General features: G+C 33.5%; 2 protein-coding genes across 2 annotated transcripts in view; both read left to right on the top strand.

Moving 5' to 3' along the window:
- LOC149881489 (uncharacterized) overlaps window positions 1-24753 on the top strand; it is a 117010-nt gene that overhangs the window by 31576 nt on the left and 60681 nt on the right. The gene's annotated exons all lie outside the window — the stretch shown is intronic.
- On the top strand, window positions 9127-9864 carry LOC149881492 (uncharacterized). The gene has a single exon (XM_090067997.1). The coding sequence runs from the start codon at window positions 9136-9138 to the stop codon at window positions 9862-9864; it is 729 nt and encodes a 242-aa protein (XP_089924123.1). The 5' UTR covers window positions 9127-9135.

Raw genomic sequence — 24753 nt, 5'->3', positions numbered from 1 at the left:
CTCTTTAATCCTTTCTTCCAAATGGCTCAATTGCAAACCCAAACTGTGGACTTCTGCTGAGGCAACATCTTTAAACAACTTGTGAGGAGCATGCATTTTAACATATTAAAAGAAAATTTTTAGATGATTTTTTTTCCCGACACCTAAGCCGAATTTGGCTTTGGCTTTGATAACTGGTGTAATAAGTTTTCTTTCGTTGATTTCTTTTTGTGTGGGGTTTTGTATGGATTTCACTTCTTCAAGCATCATTTGATCTGCCAAGTTTCTGTTTTTTCGGTCGTTGAAATGCTTGTAAGCGAGATCATGATGATATGCGGCGTTGTCCACCCTGTCAACGGGTTTGCTCCATTCCTGGTACATGTCGGTGGAGGTTAGTCTTTTATGCAAGTTTGTGTCCGGCCCTGCAAAGTTCATGCCAGGAATGTGCATTTCTCCTGGAAATTTAGCCCACGGAAGCTTGATTTTGCTGGATAGTTTGCTAAGCGATTCTACCAATTCTCCTCATTTTGTCGACGAAATAAATTTGTTTTTGGTCGTTCCGCAAACATCACAAGTTCATTTGAGCATATTTCTGTTGTTTCTGGAGACTTCGTTTCTCAAGTGAATCATTGACATTGCTGGTCTCAACCCCACGGATTTGCGGTGATTGATTTGTCCTCTAAAAAGAATAATGGAAAATATCGAAGCGGATTTGACAATTTTTATTTTCCAAAAGATACAATTTTAAAAAAATGATGCGTAATAAAAAAATGTTAGGAATTATCATCGACGTGAATAGAAAATCAAACGTGATAACAACAGATTTTTTAGAGAAAATCGTTTTTGACAAAGGGAAAAGTTATGAAATGGCTTTTCTCAGTCTTGAGACTTACAACAGCATTCCAAATATCAACAGCAAAAACGATTCTTTCAGATACAGCATGAACAATGGAGCAAATTGGGAAAATATTGTCATTCCAGATGGGTGTTACGACATTAAAGATATCAATAAGTATTTGCAAAAGTCTGTTTCAAGCACGATAAAAAGTTATGCATCACAAAGCGGAAGTTATGTTACTGCAAATAAAATCAGTTATTCTCCAGAGAACATCAAAATTGGAACCAATCCTAATACTTTAAAATCAACCATCAAAATTCAGTTTTGGGGTTTATGAAAAGACAGTTGTATTCCAATTCTGAGTATGAGTCTGACGACATTGTCCAAATTTCAAGCATCAACATAATCAGAATTGTCAACAACGTCATCGGGTCAGCATATTACTCCTTTTATCAAAACGTGGGTCCAGGTTTTAAAATCATTGAAAGACCCACCCATTTGCTTTATCTTCCTGTAAAATTATGTGAGATTTCGACGATGATCACTCGCATTATCGACCTAAATGGAAATTTGGTTGATTTTCGTGGTGAGGACATTACGATCAGATATCACATTCGAGAAATGAAATAAATAATTTTTCCAACGTTTAAAAATGAGCAAATATTTCAGTGTCAAAGTAAATGTTTCACAAGGGCAGACTGACAAAATAAAAAAAATCGATGATGGATGGCAAGCCTGTGAGCATCAGGCTTTCAAAAGACGATTTTAATGGAAAAGACGTGCTGTTCGTGACGGAGAGGCAACATGAAAAAATTGTGAACGCTCTCAGACGAGGAGTTGGAGTAACCATTAAAATGAGTAAAACTCAGGTGGAATACAACTCAAAAGTGAAAGGAGGATTTATCGGAGCTCTTTTGCCATTATTTGGAATGCTTGCAGCGCGAGCGGCTCCAGTGCTTGCAACAGGTTTGTTGGGAGGAATGAAGATGAAAACTCTGAGCGGAGACGGATTGTTTACAACACCGTGTGTAAAAGGAAGTTCGATAAGAGATGGAGCTTATTTAAAGAGAGGAAAAGGGTATGAACCTATTGGTTCTGGTTTATTGCTCGGTCCAAACTCTCCATTCTCAAGCATACCCTTTTTAAATTTAGTTTTGTAAAATTGTTGCAAGTTCACGTCTTCCAACGAAAGAAGAAAGATTAAACTGCGCATTATGAAAAAAAATTGAATCAAAATTATGAAATATCAAAATGAAAATATCACAACGCGAAAAAGAAATTAAAATATATAAAAGTTTTTTAATTTTCAAAACGCGCACACACATAAATTGGGAAATATAAAAATCATGCCTCAATTATGCTTAAAATGAAAATGGCTCCGAACCCATGCACATAAAAAAAATATATCAAAAAATGAAAACGGCCCAGAACTCCCATTTCTCTACTACTATTCGTATTTCGTTCATTTCGGGGTTTCGGGAAGGGGAACAATAGAAACAAATAAAAAAAAGCTCACGACTGAGGAATCACGTAGATTTGTCATTTTGATGACAGGTAAACTGAAAGAGTTACTATGCTCTTAGTTTAATTACTGATCTCAAAATTTATTTGGATAGCGTATACGGGAAAGTTTTTGAAGATAGTTTCGGCCTTCCAAGATGGCGGCGGAATTAACGAACAGCTATAAGAAACTTAAAAACTAGTGGAAATCAAGTTTTACATCTTAAGCTCAAATATTGATAAACATATAAGTTTCAAATAAAAATCTATTTTTAGGTTAAACATAAGACTTTTTTCATAAAAAAAACGGAATATTACATATTTACATAAATTTCAAATGTAAATATTTTTTATTTAACAAAACATATTCTTACAATAACTTGTTGTATATTAACTTTTCTGTTTTTCGTTTTTTAGAATAAATATTATAAAATAAAATATAAATTCTCAGTAAAACTAAGTACAAATTTTAATTTTAGTTTGTTTAAATTTAGATAAACTTATAAGTTTCAAATAAAAATCTATTTTTAGGTTAAACATTAGACTTTTTTCATAAAAAAAACGGAATATTACATATTTATATAAATTTGAAATGTAAATATTTTTTATTTAACAAAAAAAATTCTTACAATAACTTGTTGTATATTAACTTTTCTGTTTTTCGTTTTTTAGAATAAATATTATAAAATAAAATATAAATTCTCAGTAAAACTAAGTACAAATTTTAATTTTAGTTTGTTTAAATTTAGTTTGTTTATAATAGTGAAGAAAGAGCTTGCTTGTGTAGAAATCTCAAATTTCAAATAATTAGGATTTGTTATATAACTTCTGTACCTTTTAGATCTTAACTACCCAATCCTGTGTGCTAGAAGGGTAATAACACAACTGCATGGTAGGCAGCTGATTTTATTATTAAGGTAAAACAATTTTTATGCATTAGTTTTTCAGATAGGTACTACAAACTTATAAATGCTGCATGAACTATTAGCTGAGCGATGTGAGTACACACAACTCAGAGGTTCCTTCTAGAGCTATCTGGTTGTATGGAGTTTTTATATATAGATACTTGTTATCATATTATACAATAAAAATATTTTTCTTTGGTTTTTAAATAGGATAAGTTATGTTAATTGCTTCCTAAGCTTTTTTCCAGTTAGTTTGGCAGTTTGTTCGTTATCCAGGTGATGGAGACATATTTTTGCAAAGCGTTCTGAAATAAGTTTAGTCAGTGAGAGTAACTTGTTAGAGAAGATTATTCATTAGATATTTCTATATTTCAAAAAATTTTTAATAGATTATGAAATTTTTTTAAAGAAGTTTTTACATGTATTTATATCTTAAATTAGGAGCGATTATTCCCAAACTTTAAAGGATAATTAACATTTAAAGATAAAAATTTATATGTATCATACATTTTTTGATAATATATATAATGTTGATGATGTTTGAAAACATATACAATGTATCTTATCAAAAAATTCCCTCAAAAAATTTTAAAGTTATTTTGAATTAACAAATCAAAAACAATTGACTCAATTATTGAGAGCTGGAATACTACAAAGAATAATATATAAGTAAAATAATATATATTAAAAAATATATACTTTGTATTTAATATTCTTATTAAATATTATATCCATTATTACATTCATGTCTTAAATAATCCTAGAAGGAACCCCTAGGTAGTGTGTACTCACAGCACTCAGCTAATTGTTCATGCAACATGTACTTATCTGGTATCTTGCTAAAAAATTGAAAATAAAAAATTTGTCAAAATTGTGAGTTAACACCACTGCCGCTTACCATGCATTTATCAACTTTCTAGCACACTGCATTGGGTTACTAAGAACTAAAAGGTACATAAATAATGCATAAATACTAATTTAATCGTAAATTGCACTGAAAAAGTATATCGAATATTTTGTACTTTAATATTAAAATAATTTATTTATTGTCTTTTTTAAAAATCACTTCATTTCTTAAACTTTTTTAAAACTTTATTTCAGTCAAGTTTTTCTTTCAAAACTCTATTTAATTATTTTCCTTCATATTTCTGTAAAAAGTCTTATAAAATGTACATCGGTCACCGCTAAGAGCGGTGACCGATGTACATTTCCGATCGCCGCCATCTTGGGAGGCCAATTTTGGCTTCAAATTTTTTTGAAAAAAACAATTGAATACGCTATCCAGTTATATTTTGATATCATTGAGTTTAAAAAGGATGTAATGGTTACGCGCAGTCCTACTAAAGTTTTTGGTGTTGGCGTAGCGTCAAGAGCAGAAAAGGTGCTTTTAGTTTGTTTCGAAAAAAAAAAAAGAAAAAAAAAAAAGAATATCTAAGTTAAGTCTTTGGACTGTGGCCTGAAAAATAAATTCAATGAATTAAAAAGCTCCATAACTAAGACAGCAACAGAATTTTGTAATTTGGAAGATCTTAAAAATGTTAAAGGATGGGATTCTTTTAATTCCTATTTTATTTTCTCACACAGTTGCTGTTGCCTAAACCAAGACAAGTGAGTTTAGAGGAGTCCATTCAATTTTTTACCATTTATCAAGAATGCCTTAGGAAATAAAAAGTACTGTGCTGAATATTTTCAATGTTTTCACCTTATATTTTAAAATTTGAAGCAGTTTAGCCACTATTGTTGTGTACACTTTACTTTTTCAAGTCTTCAAATACTTAAGAATAGTTTCTGATGAAAAAAATGTTTAGAGATAAATTTGCATTTTTAGGAGTAGTTACAAGAGACTTTCATGAGTGGTACAGAGTCAGTCCGTACTCTTTAGAGCATCCCACTCAATGAATAGAAGTCAGAAATTCTTCTTGATTTTATTGGTGAGTGAAACAGAAATAGCATCTTTCTAAGACTTTTATCTATTTTTTATGTTTGTTCATAGCTTTATTCCTTTTACAGTTAAACTGACACAAGGCCAATAAATTAATGGTTAATTAGGTATACTTTTCACTGGACAATCTATACCGTGTACTTCTTTAAAACAATCCTTTAATTTGATTAAAGATATGTGAAAAAGTTTTTCAAAAATGACATATCCAATATACTTTGAATCAAACCTATTGTTTAGCTTTTTCATAATATATCCTTTCAATGTTTTATAGAGTTACTGACAAAATTAAACCAGTCTCAGGTAGCAAGTCAAAGTATTGAAAATAAATTATTGAAAGGGAATTTTGAGTTTAGATGTGGTTCTGGGGCAAGGTTAAGTGTAAAGTTAGATTAGCATAGCATATAAGTTTGAAGTAAGCTTAGCATAGCATATAAGTTCTTTATATGGCTTTGTGGCTATTAGCACAAACACAAGTCAAAATCTTGAGATTCCACCTGATTATGATGAAAGTTAGCTATATCTTCCGGTATGATGCTATCTCTATCAGTCCCATAGTTATCTGTGGTCCAGAACTGAAAGTGTACTGTTTAAATGTCCTAGTATATTGGCATGATGCATGGATGCATGAATATATGTATGTATGTACACTATCGACAGAGGGTGTGAGGCAGGTTATGATTTTATCCTTTTAATTAAAACGTAAGTTAAAAGTAGAAATTGTTGATAAAAAATATTTTATAATATTTAGTTCTTATAAATATAACAGTTAGATTTAAAGTAAGTCCTGAAAAGGTTTATTTATTCACTTATTTCTAAAAATTCAGTACCTGCCTCAAACTTTCTGTTGATAGTGTATGTATGTATGTATTAGGGGTATTCAAAAATTTGGTCACGGAAAAAATTTCACTAACAAATAGGCAATTTTTTGCAGACTATAATAAAGAAACGAAAAACTGTTTTTTTTTATTTATTTTTTTATTTTTTACCTCGCGCTGGCCTCATCAAGTTTTCAAAAAAAACTTCTTTTTTATAGATAGCATAATATAACAAGAAATAAATAAAAAAAAACTGGATACTGTTTTAACAAATGAATGTTTATGTTATATAAAAGATATATACCAAAAGTTATCATTGTAGGTTAATTTTGATACTTTGCGCTAGACCTATAAAAATATTGACCTGTTTTACTCGTTGCAACCAAACAAACAATGAAATCCACGTTTTTCTAAAAAAATCAAAGCTCTATCTACATTAGAAGACCACGGTGGGTCTTCTAATGTAGATAGAGCTTTGATTTTTTTATGTATGCTTAAATTCTTTATAGAAACATAATAATCAACAATGTATTTTGATTACCAGCCTTAAAGAAAAAGAAAGGGAGGGGGAAGCCCACCCCTGTCAATTCCTTTTAAATACTATAATATACAAATAAGAGTAAAAGTTTATTAAACAAAAATTACAAAATTCAACAAAATATAGTTAACTAGCTGTAATTAGCAGCCTCATGGTCACAAAACAGTTGTTCTATGGATCAACACTAGGAAACAAATCAGTGCTGCTATCTGATTCAGTGTCCATTTCACAGGATTTGAATACATTTATACCTTCTATTTCAGGAAACTCTTTCAAAAGCTGAGCTGGTGTTTTCTGCTCAGCTGATTTACAGTAGGCAGCTTTGGTCTTTGAGGATTGCACAGTCCGGTAGTTTTTGAATTTAAGCAGCTTTTGCTGCTTATGGTCAGACTTAACTTGACATACTGTTTCCTGTACCAGCTTTACAGCATGTAAACTGGAACTCTAAATAATCAGAATTGATATTCCAGGAGCTAGCTGGATAAATCATCCATTTGGACTTGCTTTTGTCATGGCCTAAAATCTCAAAAATTAGCCACGATTTAGCAGTGACAAAGTCAACCAGTTCTGGCCGCTTGTCAAGTACAGACATGTCTTTTATTTCAGGCAAGAAACTTTTATTGTTATATCTATCCATGTCATAATCATTTGGTATGGGTATGTTATAGAGCTTTTTGGCCACTGTGCTCCCCTGTGACCCTTAGGGTAAATTATGGTTTAGTCCAATTTTTTTGGCTGGCTCTTATTATTGGGTTTAAAAAGGAGTTTTTAAATTGTTTTTAAAATCTTAACTAACTGCTAAGCATAAAAAATATTGATTTAATTTATTAAAATATCTATTTTAAAAATGGCGTCATTAACGCAAGTTTTTCGTCAAACAATCAAAATAAAAATTAAAAAGTCTTATTGCCACGTTATAATTTACTAAAAGCGACCATTGAGCATTTGAGGTTTTTTTTTTTTTTTTTTGGAAAATTTTCACTTTAAATTATCCACTTTTTATTTAAAACATGATTTGGAGAGAGTATGATACAGAGAAAGGTTTTTTGTTCTAGTTCTTTTAAAATATTTTTATTATATGTACTGGTACGCTTTGCATTAACTGAAAAAATATACAAATAAGTGATTACATTAACTAAAAATTTCAAACGGATCATTGCCAGATCATGCTCAATAGATCATATGAAAATAATGATAACTGGAGGAGAATAAATAAAATTTTAACTGTACATATAATAAAAGTATGTTAAAGCAGAATAGAAAATTAATAATAACTTATCATGTTTTAATTAAACTATTTATTGATAACCCAAATTTTTGTTTTGTCTAGAATTTTTTAATGTTGAAACGAAATTATATCAAAACTGAATCAAATAAAGTTTCAGTATTCTAACCAACTGCAACATGTCTACATTTACATTTTAATTGTTGTAAATAAGTTATAAATTTTTTTTTATTTTTTCCCAAAGTATATATATATAATAGTATTTAAAAACTTCAGACAGGTCTGTGGAAACTGGTAGAATGTTTAAACACAATATGTGCATGCTGCTTAGATATATATGGTAAACGGACTGACAAAATTTTAAAAATCACTCCTGGTATTCAAAAGCATATTCAAAACCTAATATGGAAAGAGTATGATGTGGAGAAGGAATGTTGTCCATAGGTTATATGCTCATCATGTGCAACAAACCTTTATGCTTTAAACAGAGCAGAAACACAAAAAATTGGGAAGCGGATAGCTAAAATATCACAGGTATTAATGACGGAATTAAGAAACGTTTTTAAAATAGTGTGAAACATAAGTTATGCTTTGTGCCTATGTTTTTATAATTTATATTGAGAAGATGTAAAAATAAAAAAGTATTTTTTTTCAAAAAATAAAAACTTTATATTTTTATATTCTGAACATAGATTAGGAAGTATATTTTAATTTTGTAATAAATTTTATACTTTTATTACAGAATAACCAAAATTTACCACATTTAACATTTTTATTTTTTATCAAGATTGATCGACAAAAAATAAAAAGAACGGCAAATATTGAACAAAGGGCAACTGAGCTTGTTCCAATTACTGATGGAAACACAGAAAGTGATATCAAACTGCAGAAAATATGTTGTCAATGCTTTTCAGCTATTGGTAAGTATATTTGTATATCAATAATTCAACTATATATATATATATATATATATATATATATATATATATATATATATATATATAATTTGTATATAAACAATATGAGAAATAGAAATATATTTCTTGAATTACTGATACCTATAAAACAATTAAATATAACAATTATCAAAAGAGTTTTTACTATGAAGTAGTTATTTAACTGGCTAATGAAAAATGGTACCTATTATGCATATTTTTAATTTTAAGGATGGGAAATAACTTATTTTTGCTGCAAAAGCCATGCTGTTGATAATCTTATTAGCCATTCAGAAGCACTTGGAAATGTATCTAGTAAATAGCTTCAGGTGCTTAAATTTGACCTTTAATTTTGAAGTTGTTTTTTAAATTTTAATCTGAAACTTTCTAAAAACAAATATTTTTCCAGAAAACATTTCACTTGTTTTTTTACTTTTTCAGGACTCCTCAAAAATAAAATGAAGAGAGAGAACATTAAACGTGGTGAAAAATTTCCACTTAAGACCTTCGGAAATACATTAAATATTGTTGTTGGAAGACCAGATACAAAATTTAAAAGAATATCGCTTAAAAAGTTATTCTTTGATGTCATAATGGAACTCTCAAACACGTTAAATTTATCCAAAAGAAAAGCAAAGATTCTTTGCAGTAACTTGCGTGAAAACCTCGGTAAAAATATGGTTGATACCAATAAAGCGCTTCAAATCGAAAGTTTATATGATTCTTTGTCAGAATTCTATGATGTCAAAACTGAAACATATATGTCAGGTGATGAAAAGTTAACTCGTAGTCTAGTGTTTGTTACGAATACATCAGATCTTATTCTTCACATGATGAAAGAGAGAAGATTAGATCCTTACTTCAGTATAGCTAGAACTTTTGTAGATTCAGGACAGGAATTTTTAAAATGTATTTTAAATGTTTTTGATCCTTTGAATAAACATTCAAGCTCAACAAGGGTTGATGATGCTGGTGTGAAAAGATCTATAATTTTGTCTTTGGTGGAAGATGTTTCTGAACACAATGGAAACCTTAACATACTCCTAACTCCGCTGAAATTAGAGGATGCTAATTACTCATTAGCATTTGATCTTAAATGCGGAAATACCTTATTTGGTTTGCATGTCTCTGGTGTGAGGGTGAATGTTTACTTGAAAGTGGTGAAAAAAGAACGTTTGGATCCATAGACTCTAACTACAAAAAATTTGTTGCTGATGGTTGCAGATATAAGCATATGAAGGAGTTCAAAAACTGTATTTCACCAAGAATTCTTTACCTTGATGATCCTCTAAAAACATTGGTTGAAAATTGCATCCCTCCTCAAGAGCTTCACCTTTTTATTGGAATCAGTTCATTGTTTGTAAAGATTTTACTTTCTCTGTGGCCTGGGTTTGAGTCATGGCTAAAGACTAATTATATCATGTTTCGAGGCTACCATGGGATTGGTTTAGATGGTAAAAATGCACAAAGATTTTTATGCTGGTGTGTATGCTGAACAAGCAGGAGAGAGTGCACACCACAACCACCACCAGGTATGGAAGAGGTATAAACAGCAGTTAGAATATGATGACTATGCAACACAGCTGAAGAATAGTGTTGTAGAACTTGGAAAAAATAATTTAAAATAAAATTTTATTTTGTTATATTATTACATAAGTAAAAAATTTGAGACTAAATTAAAGTCTTCTCACGGAGGGTCTTTTTAAACCCAATAATAAGAGCCAGCCGAAAAAAATTGGACTAAACCATAATTTACCCTGAGGGTCACAGGGGAGCACTGTGTGGCAATCCTCTCCTTTTCTTGTTCAGTAATTGAATCGTCTGAATTTGCCAGCACAATCGGAACAACAGTTGGATCCAGGTACTAGCTATGGTTTCCCCATGATTTAAAAACTGCACTTGCAGCAGGTTCATCCTTAATATACCTGGACATCTTCCAAACAGAATTCAAGTCCTGATAAAGAAAAAATGATATATTTTTGTAATTTTTTAAATTTACAGTTGATGCATGAAATTTAGCAATAGTAAATTTATATTTAAACTTAATGCTTGTACTTTGTTTAAATACCTGTAATGGAGCAATGTCTGGCATCTCATTAGTCAGAAACTTGGGTGCATAAAAGATAGCAATAAACTTGCCCATCCTGGTGATGAGAGCTGAATCCAGATCTATATGGTTTTGCACAAAATCTTTAAGAAGGAGAATTTTCATGTAATAAATATCTTTGGCCATGAATCTGGCATGATGCATAGCACCAGGTTTCTTAAATATGCAGATAAAGCTTGGGTCCAGGTACATAAGACATAATTCTGCCAGCTTATGGTAGTCATCTCTTTTCTTACTAGTCTAAAAGTTTATTATGTTTTTATTGAATGTTTCCTAAATCTAAATACTATTACGCAATGAAAAAAATGCTTCAAAAAATAATTACATAGAGTTTTAATAAATGTCTGCTTACGATATTTTTAAACTAACCTCTGAGTTTTTAAAAGCTTTGGTTTTTACTATCTCCATAAGTTGGTTCTTTGCTTCAATGGCTTGAGCTTCTAGCCAAGTTCCACAAACAGATTTCCATTCAAACTTAATTAGCTGGCAACTTTCAGTATCAATGGAATGCCATTGTTTATGGAGCAGTTTAAAAAGAGGGTTTTCAACCCCATCAGTGGTCTTGCAACCAATAGCCTTTTCGAAATGATTGATGTGGACCTCTTCTACGTGGTGAGGGCAGGCCAACATCAGTAAGGGCTTTCCAAGGTCAGATCTCAATCTTAAAAGTACAAAGCGTTTTTACATTTTATATTTACCGCAGTCAAATTATTATCAATATTTCTGTAGCCTTACATAATTGTTTTAGTACTTTAAAAATTCAAACAACAAAGTTAGTAATAGGATTTTAAAAATATATTCTTATTTTTATTTACCTGCATATAGCATGCAGTTTTCCAGTATTGCTGCTGGTAGTGTCAAAGCATAAAGAGTGCACATTGTCGGCTTTGTCCATCTCCTTCAAAAGTTGACTGATTGCATTAAACTGGTTTAGGCCAGTGCCAGATTCAATACCTGGTGCACCTAGAAGATAATTCTTACCATTAAAACTTACAAGTACACAGATCCTGTCCTTCGCTTTGTTACAGCGCTCAGGTATTAACTCCTTTATCATTTTCCCATCAAAATGTAGTTCAAGCTTGCCATCTTTGTGGTTAACATGATACTGCAATAATTTTTTTAACTTTTCAAAATCTTCATCAAGTATCTTATTTTTCATTCTATATACACTTGAATATGAAAGAGGCAGCTTATCTGGATTACCTCCCCCTTCAATAACCAACTTTGTTGGAGTAGCAGTGATTTTATTGGCAGATATGTTGGCTCCCAGAGCTTTTCTCATTTTGTTATGTATGGTGTCTTTGCTAACGTCACTACTATTAAAAGCGGGTTCTGGCTCATTGACATTTTTGCGCAGACTCATTGACATTTTTGCGCTGGCTCATTGACATTTTTGCGCAGACTCATTGACATTTTTGCGCTGGCTCATTGGCATTTTTGCGCAGGATTTTTTTTTGCATCTTTCCATTTTTGTGCATTTTCATAATGAGATGTCATTATGAAAAAAAGGTTGTGAATGACTTAATTTATTCTTTGTAGTAGTTCTTCAAACTATTGTCTACGTCCATTAAGTATTACTGTTGGTCCTCTTTCAATTATTTCATATCGTTTTTGTTTTTTAAGAGTTAATTTTTCTTCTAATGTAATTTCAAGTACAGAGGGTCTTCTTATAATAAGTTTAACTTTAATTTTTCCACCAGGTTCAGTGAGTTCTGTTATAATTATTTCAGACGGAGGGCTTTCAATTCTTCGACGTCGTTCAATAATATCATGTTCTTGGTTTCTTTCTCTCTCATCGCGTATTCTGTTTGCTCTCGTTTCATAATTTTCTCGTTCTATCATTTCATCGTAATAAAAAAAATAACGTAAATCTTCAGTTACACGGGATCTTGTAATTATTGTTTCTCGTCGAGAATTCATTATTTTATAACAAGAAAGAATTTATTTAAGTCATTTTCAATTTTTTTTCATCTGTACATTAGATCCAAAGGATCCATGGGAAATCATGATGATTTTTTAAGCGTAATAATAGACTTGTCCTAGAAGAAGGTAAAAGCTTCCGGATTGACCAACTTGAGCATCACCAGAGTTGAGCGTGACAACGAGTCTTCTACCAGCTGCAACCGTAGGCATAGAATCTGCTTCTCCAAAATTTCTGTAAAAAGAGATGGTGGTGGTTGAACCGATGGAGGATGTGGATTGATACAAAAGTCCAGTCGATTTGTTGTTGAAGGAAGTTAAATTTGAGCCGTTCCATGACGACAAATAAAAATCTTCCAGTCCGGATGAGGAAAAGAAGCATGTGCTGTCACCGTCATATCCTGGAAAATACGTGTAATTGTTGGTGTTGTACGGTGTCCAAGGAGTGAGAACAGCGCCGTTACCTGGTGGTAAATTCCCATCGTACATTCTGACTCTAGATTCCCACCAGTTTCCAGAGGCGCCAATGATGTGCATCTTTATGTATTTCAACGACACACCATTTCCTTTTCCGTTGGTGTTCATCAAAACGTATTCACTGCCGTAAGTGGTATTCAAATATCGAAACGTTCTGCAGTATAGCTTGTAAAGAGGGATGGTTGCAGGAATGGAGGCAAGTGTGGAAATGAACGGTTGAATCCAATACGTGATGGCAGTAGCATTTCTGTTGACGAGTTGAATGGAGACGTCGTTTCTGAAAGGCATGTCCAACGTGAAATATCCTCCCAAGGAAGTGGTGTTAAACATGTTGCATCCCTGCAAAGAGTTGGCGTAAAAAGCTCCTCCTAAAGGAGAAAAAAGCAAATCAGTGGCAAGTCCTGTTTGATCCACTCCAACTCCGTCAGTCACTTCTACATAATTCCCTACATTGATTTCTCCGTCAGTAAAGATTCGAATAAAAACTTGACCTGGAATATTCGTACCAGAGGAGCTGTATAAAGCCAGCCACAATCTTCTCAGCACTCCGGATTTTCCAGAAAACGCAAACACAGGAGAAGTGGTTAGCGCCGCAACCGTCTGAGACTTAAACCCTAAACTGGTAAAACTGGATTCTGGAACGACACTGGTCAAACTCGATTTTTGCAACAACAAGTCTACATAATTCTTTGTTGATCCATCCTGTGAGTTGGTTGGATCAGTCACGTTGATCAATTTGTGTGAATTCAAATCCAAATCTGCTACACCTACAGTTGTTCCACCTGTCACGTGATTGTCTACGTAATTTTTCGTAGCCGAATCTGAAGCTGATGTAGGTTCAGCTAAATTAGTTAATTTGTGCGACGTCATGTTAATGTCGGTGTATGAAATAGTGTTGTAAGAGACTTTGGTGTCTACATACCCTTTTGTCGCTGCGTCTTTTAAAGCGGTGGGGTCGGAAACGTTGATCAACTTGTGTGAGTTCATGTCGATGATCCCTGTGATCGTGCTGGATCCATCTGTTTTAACACATAGACTCGAACTCACATCGACATAATTTTTAGTGGCAGCGTCATGAAGATTGGTCGGTTTCGTTCAAATTGATGGCTTTGTGAAAATTTAAATCCAAATCTGCAGTTCCCACTACAGTTCCAGTACCACCTGTCACGTGATTGTCTACGTAATTTTTCGTAGCAGCATCGTGTGCGTTGGTAGGTTCACCCAGGTTGATGATTTTATGAGAGTTGTAATCCAAATCTGCAGTGATGGTGCTCGATCCGTCCGTTTTAATATAAACGTTGCTGGCTGAGTCTGATGCAACACTATCAAAATAAACACTGATTTCGCTTCTGTTGAATTTGTCAATCATTTTTTAATGGGGTAAAAATTTTTTAAATACGTTTGCGGATTCATGGAAAATTCTTCGAATTTTTTAAATGAGTAAAACTTTTAAAAAATCACCAAAGGGTATTGACAACGTCTTGAAAGCTGTCTCCCTCTTCGCATTTTTTCAAGACGTAAAGACACAAGTGACCGCAATAAGACGTGTTTCCAAATTGAACCCTTTCACTGTTGTAAAAGACAGGACTTTTCAAATAGTCAACGAGCTCGACGAGAGGTGGTTGAGCGTAAGAGTCAAAGCTGAATTTTTTATCACCGTCTTTGAACCAACACACCCAATGAAACCCATCTGTGCTCGAATCCCCTGTGTTAACAATTCCACATTCTTTTTTTCTTGGCTTTTTTGGCAACGCGTCTCTGACAAAAACTCCTCTAAAGTTTTTTATTTTTAGTTTTTTTGCTGCTTCCATCAACTGAATAGTTGATAAAGCCTCGTTTGGTAAAACAATTCCCTCCACATTTATTTTTTTGTTTCTCATTTTTTTATTTTGTTATTTTTTTAAATCTTTCATTTTTGTTACTCGTCTTTATCACTTACCTTTTTGTATCCGCGATTATTCCTCTGCACTCTTCGATCAACCTTTTTGACTTACCTGAAATTTCTTTGTTTTCCTCGATTATCTTTCTGCACTCTTCGATCAACCTTTTTGCCTCTGTCTTTGGTTCTTCCTCTACACCGTGTTCTTCCTCTGTCTCTGTCGATTTTTTTAATTTGTAGTGACCATAAGCCAACGTGTGTATTCCATCTTCCAAAATGACTCTTTTGTCGTCGTTAGAGCTGAGTGCGACTTTGTTGATTTCTTCGGTGTAGACATCGTGATGATGAGATCGTAAGACGTTCATTTTTCTGAGCTGTTCTTCTTTAGTCATTAAGCATTCTTTATAACCTTGATGAGTGATGTGCTTTTCAACAACACATTTCTGAATTCCTTTGCATTTTTTGTGTTCTTCTTTTTCATTAAAGACCTCATAAGAGTAGAGCTTAGGACGAAGCCCAACAAACTCTTTAATTTGCTTACCACCTGTTTCATCCTTAAACTTGCCGATAACCTTTTTATTTTTAAACCCAACGTCAAATCCAAAGTTTTGAACGGCAGGATGATCTTTAGGAAAGTCGCTCGTGTCAAACTTGCTTTCAACGTCATCAGCAATGTCTTTGTAAAAGTCTTCCGTTTCTATTTCATAAAAGAGCGAATCAGTATCAGTCATGAGTAATTTCAGCTTATCCCCGTATTTAGGTTTCATGTAGTCGTAGTGATGTTCATACATGAGGGTTTTGCTGATGTCTAGGATGCTCATTCCCAAGAAAACAGGTTTGTCGTAAAAAACAAATGTCTTTTCCATGTGAACCGCGATTAAGTTTTCATCAAAAATGGTGTTTCGTTTATATTTAATTTTTTTAGATAATTTTATAGCTTCTTTTCTCGTGGTAATGAGTCTAACATCAACGCGTTTTAGAATATTCTCCATGGTTTTCCCAAAGACAGAGTTGTTCATGAGTTTGAAAAATTCTTTATCAGATTCGTTTGTAGCTTCTTTTCTCTTATCGGTGTTGAGATCAATATACTTTTTAATGAAAGGTTCTTCTTCAAAGGTGATACCTCGATGAATTTTTGTAGTGATCAACCCCATTCGTTCATAGAGTTTTAGGTTTTCATGGTGAATAACATATTTTTCTTTGTTGTTTAAATTGGGAACTAACTTTTCCACTTTTCCAACGAGCATTCTTTCAGGAGCTAAAGGGTAATCATTGTGTAAATCGTGAAGACTTTCAGGATAATCTAAATCGACTTCGAGAATGCAAGGCACGGATTTCCAATTTAAAAGTTCATCCTCAGTCATCCATCTAAATCCTCTAACTGGAAGAGGTTTGCTCATAGCATATCCATAAAGATTATTGGCGTCTAAATATTGAAGGAATTTCGAAGGTTCTGAAGGTTTATAATCATCACTCATGTATTTGTTGTTAGCAGTTCCATATCGATTGGAGATCATGCAGATTCCACCGCGTATTCCTTTTCGAAACATGTTGAGCATATCAATATCGGATATAAGCTCTATTACAACTTCAGTTTTCTTTAGCATAGCATCCCAAGCCAAACCAGGGGAGGTGTAATACCAAGCAGGATCAAGACCGTAATGTTCCATACAAGTGTCTCTAAAAGTTTCAAAGGCATCTGCCAGTATCAACACATCCGACACGTTGTACAAATCGTGATAATCTCTGAACGTTTTGCATTGAAACGTGTTCCAAACCTTTTGAGCATGCGCGTATTCTTCGTCGCTTATTCCCTCGTGTCTAAGTTTTGAGAAAAACGCTTCTTTTGGTGGTAATTGCGTTTCTTGAAATTTATCGAATCCGTCCACCCAATCGTAAGGGTATACACCTTTTTTACAAAGCAAATTAAATTTTTCACCTTCAAAATGTAATGCAAGGCTTTTAAACTGCTCTGGCTTTAAATTTTTAGACAAAGTATCCAATTTGAAGGAAAGGAATTTAAAGCTGTCGATGAACCTCAATTCAATTTTTTTGTTTTTTGGTTTTCCATCTTTTCCAATGTACTCTCCCACTTTGATTTTTTTCGAGAAGCTGATATATTTTTCTTCATTGTTGGGTATACAAGTGATCTTTCCACCTAATTTCTTGATGATCAAATGAGCGTCGTAACCAGACAAGTTATGAAAAACGACTGGGATGAATTTTGGAACTTGAAATTTTTTATTGCAATCGTCGTGAGCCGCTCCTCGATATTTTCCAGTAAAATGACAGTGATCGCGTACTTTGTCGTCTTTGAGATTTTTATTGCAAATGTGGCAAACTGTTGCGGATTTGAAATTATTTTCGTCCTCTTTTGTCAAAACCATCTTTTTTTTCTCGATTTTTCCAAAAATTTCTTTTATTTCTTTTTCCAAACTTTCGACAAAAAATTGAGCCACGTCTTGGTTCTCGTTTGACGATACGGAAATGGATGGTTCAGCATCATAAACGGTTCCATCAAAACATTTGATGTAATAGGAAAAGGAACTTGGAATGTGTCTTTGAAACTTTTTTGTGTAAGACTGGTTTGAGTTGGGAGCGCACGTGTCTATCGGCTTGATAAAGCTTTCAAAGTCAGCATATACGATAAATGGAACCCTCATTGACTTTCCGATGCCTTTAAACTGAAGAGTTGCACCCTTTTTAGGAAGTTCAATTCTCATTGGCGCGTTTTTATAACAATCTTCTCGATGTTTTTGAAGCTTTTCTTCTTGATCATAACATTGAAGACACCTTCTGCAAAAATGTTGTTTTCTTTTACCTTTTGATGCTGAGGAGCCGGCAAATCGACTGAAACTATTAATGAGACAGTAATGTTCTGTGTCTTCGTTTTTAATATACAGCAAATCAACATTATGCTTTCGATCGAGAAAGTCAGATACTTTCAAAGGGTTGGGTTTTTCATCTTCATACTCAAAAACGCTGATGCTAATAGTTGGATTATTTTTTTCAAACTTGACAATATTATGGTAATTCACAGGAAACTCCATTCCTTCCCAATTCAGCTCTTTTGACTTTTCAATCAAGTCTTCATCAATTCTTTCGTTGTTTTTATTTTTCAGATTCAACGCTCTGGTAACTGACCATTTAAAGCATTGATTGTCGTTGTTTTTCATGTTGATGATTGCCTTTTTGTCTTTTAGATCATCAGTCAGCTCAATGTAGGATCCACCGCTGAGAGGTGTGTAATCGATAAAGTTTATATCCATTCTTAAAATCTTAGATAGGATGCTATTAGAACCTAAAGCATTGTATTTGACACTACTTTCCAAGACTTTTTCTTCCATTTCACCCATGAGTTCTCTTACATCTGTAGCTGCTCGAATAATTTCCGAGCTGGATGAAAAGCTTGCTTCCCGAGTCACTTCTTCACCGGTCATGATGCTTACAGATTTCATTTCGCACGTTAAAATAATTCTTACTTTTGTATTCCTTTCTCCCTCCATGGTTTGAATGGCAGACTCTCTTACCAAATTAAAAAAGGATGCAATGTCTTGATATTGAGAAGAAGGCTCGTAAGAATATAACCTAACAGTACTACCCAACGCGTGTTCAGTCAACTTGAATTTTATTTTATAAGGCTTTGGCAAGGGTTGTTTATACACTGTTTTTAATACAAGTGATTTGATAGACTGTATCTTTTTATCGATTTGTTCTGCTGATTCGTTTACCTTCTCCTTGACTACTTCAGGAACGTAGGGTTCTATCCAATCTTTAACATCATCAAACTTAGTTTTAACATACGACGCCACACTTTTTGCAGCTGCCTTCAGACTTGAAAAAAATGAAGGTCTCGGTGGAATGACTGGTTTTGGTGTTATGGCAGGTGTTAAATCTAAAACCGGTTCATCAAGGATGTGTTTTTGCAAATGAATTGGTTTTGGAGCAATAGGAGGTTTTACCACAGGTCTTGGTGGAATGATTGCTGGTTTCGGAGCAATAGGAGGTTTTATCACTGCAGAAGGAACAATCCTTACTTTTGTTGGCTTTAATGAAACTTTTGCCGGTTTTATTGAAACTTTTACAGCTGGTCTAACAAACCACACCTCGGTAGCATTAACAGGCAAAGGTCTTGCCTCAGTCGTTCGCCTACGAAGAGAAGCAGGAGCAGAGACAACTCTAGGAGGCTGCAAAGCCATTATAAGTTCCCCCTTTCTCATTTTAGAATACCCTCTTATTTTTTGCCTTTTAGCAATTTCTTTTAATTCTTTCAACGTTTTGTTTTCCATTTTTATTATAGCAAGAAATTTATTTAACCCAAAATCATTTTTCTAATATTTTTATTTCTTTTCAATTCTCTGAAAAAAGAATTGAAAAAATTTTTTACATTTCTCACGGACTTTTTCTTTCAAGCTTTTCCGAATTTAAAATTTCAATCTTTATGCCATCTTCCACTTTTCCATTTCGACGTTCTAAATATCTCCATCCATGTCCTGTCTTTTTCATTGCTTTGTAAAGGGATTTGTATTCAACCACTTCCCCGGTTTCCATATTGGTTGTTTTCACAGACACAGGTTTATTTCGAATTGAAGCAAGCCTCTCATATTTTGGATCGATCGGTTTTTTTTCCGTTTTCTCATTTTTCATTTTTATTTCTTTTTTTGGTCGACCCACTGACCTGTGTTCTTTTACACCTTTCAAAAGCGAATCTTTACTTATTAGATTATTATCAATCGCAATCATCATCAAAGGCAACAATTTGTTTGAGGTTAATGTGATTCCATTTTCCATAAGCAAATTTTTCAGATAATTTTTTGTATATCTCATGTTTTATTTTTAAAATGAAAAAAAATTTATTTAAATCATTTTTGTTAAGAATCTCATGAAGAACTTTCAAACCTAATAAACAACGTTCATGTTGGTTCCGTCGGAATCGAATTTGATCAATCTGTCTGAAATGATCACTGCAAAAATAACGGTGTTTTCTGGTACTGCTGTTCGAAATTTGAGGTTGACCACCAATTCTGCCGTTTCAGAAACAACTCTTTCTTTTTGCTTGCTAATGTCTACAAAAAACAACGGATACAAATTTTTATATTCAAGCAGAGACAAACCAGATTGACAAACAAGTTCGTTTGTACCATAATATTTATCGTCAAAAGAGAACGCATCAGAATGAGCCATGGTAATTTTCTTTTCTCCAAAATTCAAATCGTAATTGTAATTTGGATATTTTATTCCATTGACGGTTACGAAAAAATTGCTGACATCACAATGGTTGAAAATGGCTGGATTTATAATTTGACTGGAATTCTTGTTTGTCTGAAGTCCAAGCACGATATATCTCGGAACGCTTTTGTCTGTGATTCTTCCTAGGGTCCAAGTGAATTCTGTTAGACCAGCAGGAATGACCTGTCTTTCGACTCTGTTTGACTTATAAGCTACTGGGACGGAAATTTTACTCGCCATTAATTTCAAGAATTCGGATTTCTTCGAAACATCCAACTCAATTCTAGGCATAAAAAGTCTGAATTTTTTAATGTCGATCATTCCTGCGGCAACAGTCTCGGCTCTGTAAATGGCGTCGTCGTATTCTTTTTTTGAAAAGGTAATTTTGTGTCTGAATCCATAGACAACTTTGTCGTAAGTTTCGCAAAAACCAAAAATGTGTTTTAATGGTATCTTGAACGAAAATGCACCAATGGATGTCGTGTCTGCAAACAAGTGGTCTCGCCTTACAACAAACCCTGAATTTCCGGTGGCGTTTGAAGTGTCTTTATACCACATTTGCTTCAAACCATCTGCAAGCTGAAAACCAAAAGGGTATTTCAACAATCCAAGCATGGTTGTTCCTTGGCCTGGATACGTAACCCTTTCCACTTGTTGTCCTCCTAAATCATAGGTGACATCGCTGAACAAATACATGATGGCGTTGTTTATCAGAGCAATGTTGTCTGTTGCTGTGTATGCAGTCCCATCCGCTTTTTTGAGAACCCCTTCAACGAGGATGTAAGCCTCAGACGGAACTGTTTGCACAGATTGACAATCAATTTCAAAAATGATCTCTGCTGAAGAATTTAAATCGAGGTTTGTTGGGTGGTACTCGAAAAAATCAACTTTTTCAATTCCAGTGTCATACTCTGGCATTTCATCAACTCTTAATCTATCGGTGTTTATCATTTTTAAAATGAGAAAAAAAAATTTATGTCATTTTTGATTTGTTAAAATAATCAAGCAATCAAAAGCCCGCTCCCCATTTTAACGAGATCTTGGATTCTAGCCGCATTCTTTTTCGTCATTTTCTTTTTCACTTGAATGGAAGAACCAAACATTTTTTTATGCAGCTCTTCCATTGGATTAATATACGGATCAGTCTTTACCGCTTCGTTTACAATCGTGGTGAGTATTTGGTTTGGATTCACTGTTCCTGTCTTGACGTAAACTTTTTCAAGCGCTTTTTTTCCTTTGTCGATGGCAACGTCTTTAGCAGTGGATATAGCTGAAGAGGCTAATTCTTTTCCAGCTGATTTGGCGGCTGTGATTGCTTCTCTTCCAATTTCGCTTGCTGCTGCTTTTCTCAATAAATGAAGAGACGATCGTGAAGCATTTGTGGCTGCCATTCTCCTCAAAAAATTTTTAATCGCGTCCATGATTCCTCCACCTCCAACGACGTTCTTTTTAAAATATCTTCTGTTGTTCACAATGAGCATTTTTTAAAATGAGAAAATATTTTTTTAGATCCGTTTGCGGATCAATGGAATTTCACTTGTGAAATTTTTAAATCCTTTGGATTCATTGAAATCTACGATTTCTTAAATCCGTTCTCACGACTCGATGTATTTTTGAATTGCTCTGTATTCTTCTTTGTTTATTTCCCCCTGTCTCAAAAGCTCGTCACAAATGGCGACGGCTTCGTTTCTCGATGCTATATTTCCAACATGTCCTGCAGCGATGCTCAAGTTAAGCCTTTGCGTAAGCACATTCGGATCGCTCGGAAGAATGATCACTCCTCGACCTTTTCTTCCACTCGTTTTTGTGTAATTTTTTTTCCAAATTTCTGAAACAATCGTTCCCCACTTTTCACCTCTATTTGATTTTGGCACGGTTGGTGTCCCTTCCTTCTCCATTGCATGCGTTTCAACGAGTATTTTTTCATAATTTTTCATGTCTTCGTCTGTTACATTTTTTATATCAGGTACAGATTTTGTGATCAATTCCCAAAAACCTTTTGTCCCCTCATACTTTTCTCCGTCAATAATAACGTCGTTATTATCGATAAAAATTTCTTTGTCTCCAATAAACATTTTTCCGGGTTCTTCTTTTTTTGAGTGAATTCCAAACACTTTGTCTGCACTATTTTTAACTGTTGCGTAAGTGTATAAATATTCCAAAGCAGTATTTCCAACATTCATTTTTCCAAAAGTTTTTACAAAAGTTTTATCATCGCTTTTTAGACTTTCAAAAGACGACTCGCTTTCTGGATAAGTCAAAGCAAGTGGAGTGTTTTCAACCTCTCTGTATGCGATGCTTTTTAGTTCGTTTTTTATATTTTCATTGCTCTCAATCAGAGGCTTAAAAAACTTGCTCAAATCAGTCTGATAATTTGCATCTGAAATGTTGGTGTTGAGACTCTCATTATAAAGCTTTTCTCTATTAGCTCTATATTCTCTCAAAATCTCATCTCGCTTTTCAGGATCTTGTATTCTAAAAAAAGACATTTTTAGAATACGGAGAAAAAAACTTAAAACAAAAACTCGATTGCGTTTACTATTTCTTTTTTGATTCTTTAGTTTTTCTTAAACAAGTTGTTGAATGCTTTTATCGCGTCTTCTCTTCCTTTTTGGATCAACGACTCTTTAGTCAATTCGTCAATGACGCTTTTTGTCTTGGTTCGGATTTCTTCACTCATGGCTTTGAATTTTTGAAGCTCGCTGAGAATGAGTTCGTACTCGGAATCACTCACAAATCCATCCATAAGAGATTTTGAAATGTGGTCACTAATCGTATTCAATTTTGACTCGGAAAGAACTTTCAATTTTTCGTGCTTTTCAGCCTTTAGCAACATTTTTTTGTTCTGATGATTTCCGAAAATGGATAAAGCTCCCAATACAACAGCAACCCCTTCACACGCAATCGAAACTGGAGTGGCAACAACGGTTGATAAAAGTGCAATCCCTGCAACCCCTAAACCAATGCATACCGTTTGCAATCCGTCGTCGGTGAAACGAATTATTTTTGCCGCTCGATGGTATTTTTTACTCAAAGCCATTCGTTTCACTTTTTCATCCTCTATTTCTTTTTGGATCTCGCTTATTTTTTGAAGCCGGTAAATATGCCCTCCATCTGATGGTGCTGTTGGAAGAACTGGATAAATTTTTTCAGTGCTTTTGATTATCTCCATCTTTTTAACAAAGACACATTTTTTTTAATTCGAATCGATGTAGTTTATTTTACAAAGCTTTTCACCTTTTTTGACGATGACTTCCTGGTTGCTGTAATTGTGTATGGTCATGACTATGTCATCCACAGACTCGGAAAAAATAGCATCGTTTTTGAAATAATTCAATTGGTTGCTTATTTTATTCATCAAAGTGACGACAGCAATTCCTTTGTCTAATTGTAAACCTACAGACAACGATATCTGCTTGTGAGATACAGGAGGAAATTTAATGTCTTGTTGAGCAAAAATCTCGTGCTGTCTGTAGGTGTTGAAATAGGTGGGATAATCCAACTTTTTCTTTGTTACAATAATGTTTTTCATATTTTTTCGTTCCAACTCTTTGATTCTATCCTCTAAATGACTCAGTTGGAAATTAACATTGTGAATCTCTACTGAAGCGCTGTTTTTAAACAACTTGTGTGGGACATGCATTTTTAATATGAAAATAAAATGTTTTAAGTCGTTTTATTTTCAGTTTTTTGTGCTTTTTACATTTCCTCGTCAGAATCCATTTCTCCCAAATCCAAGTTTTCACACATCATGATGCTATGAGGTAAAGATGCATTTTTTACGATGATGGCTTCGGACAGTTTAACTTGAATAGACACAATCGAAGGGCCAATATACACCCCCTCAATTCTAAGTCCTCCAATAGCATAACATCGTTGATTGATAAAATCATGACCAGAAGATAAGACCAAATTTTTATTATGATGTTCTCCTTTGACTCCATTTTTTATATCAAGAGCTATTTTCTTTCTATGAAATGTAGAAGTAATGAATATTTCGTCTTCATTTTTAGATCCTTTAGTTATATACATTTTAGCATAAAACACTGGCGCTGCATCAGCATGGTTAGCTTTATATTTTAAAATACTCAATTCGTCTGAATTAATTTGCTTTCTTCTTCCTCCCTTTTTAAGTTTGGATGACAATTTATCTACTTCACCTCTAATAAACAAAGTAATCTTTTCCATTGTGCTAATAAACTTTTCTTCTTCTTCAGTTTTACCCTTTTTAGCATCAAAGCAAACAAAGGACATGGAATATCCAGTCAATTTTTGTGTTACCGGATCTTTATTTTCACACACACCATACGAAAATAATGTAGGTGTTCGTAATACAAGAGGACCATCTCCAGTTGGATAAGAATATTTTACTGGCACTTTTTGATAGACCACTGGTTTGGTTGCTGCGTAAATTTCTCCAACTGATAATTTGCTCTCATCAAAATTTTCCATTGTAATAAAATT

This window comes from Hydra viridissima, unplaced genomic scaffold (assembly GCF_058129835.1).
Source record: "Hydra viridissima isolate aposymbiotic clone 2 unplaced genomic scaffold, HvirCarnegie_v1 scaffold_12, whole genome shotgun sequence".
Classification (NCBI taxonomy): domain Eukaryota; kingdom Metazoa; phylum Cnidaria; class Hydrozoa; order Anthoathecata; family Hydridae; genus Hydra; species Hydra viridissima.
The sequence above is the reverse complement of the archived record's forward strand: the minus strand, read 5'-3'. Positions and strand labels throughout refer to the sequence as shown.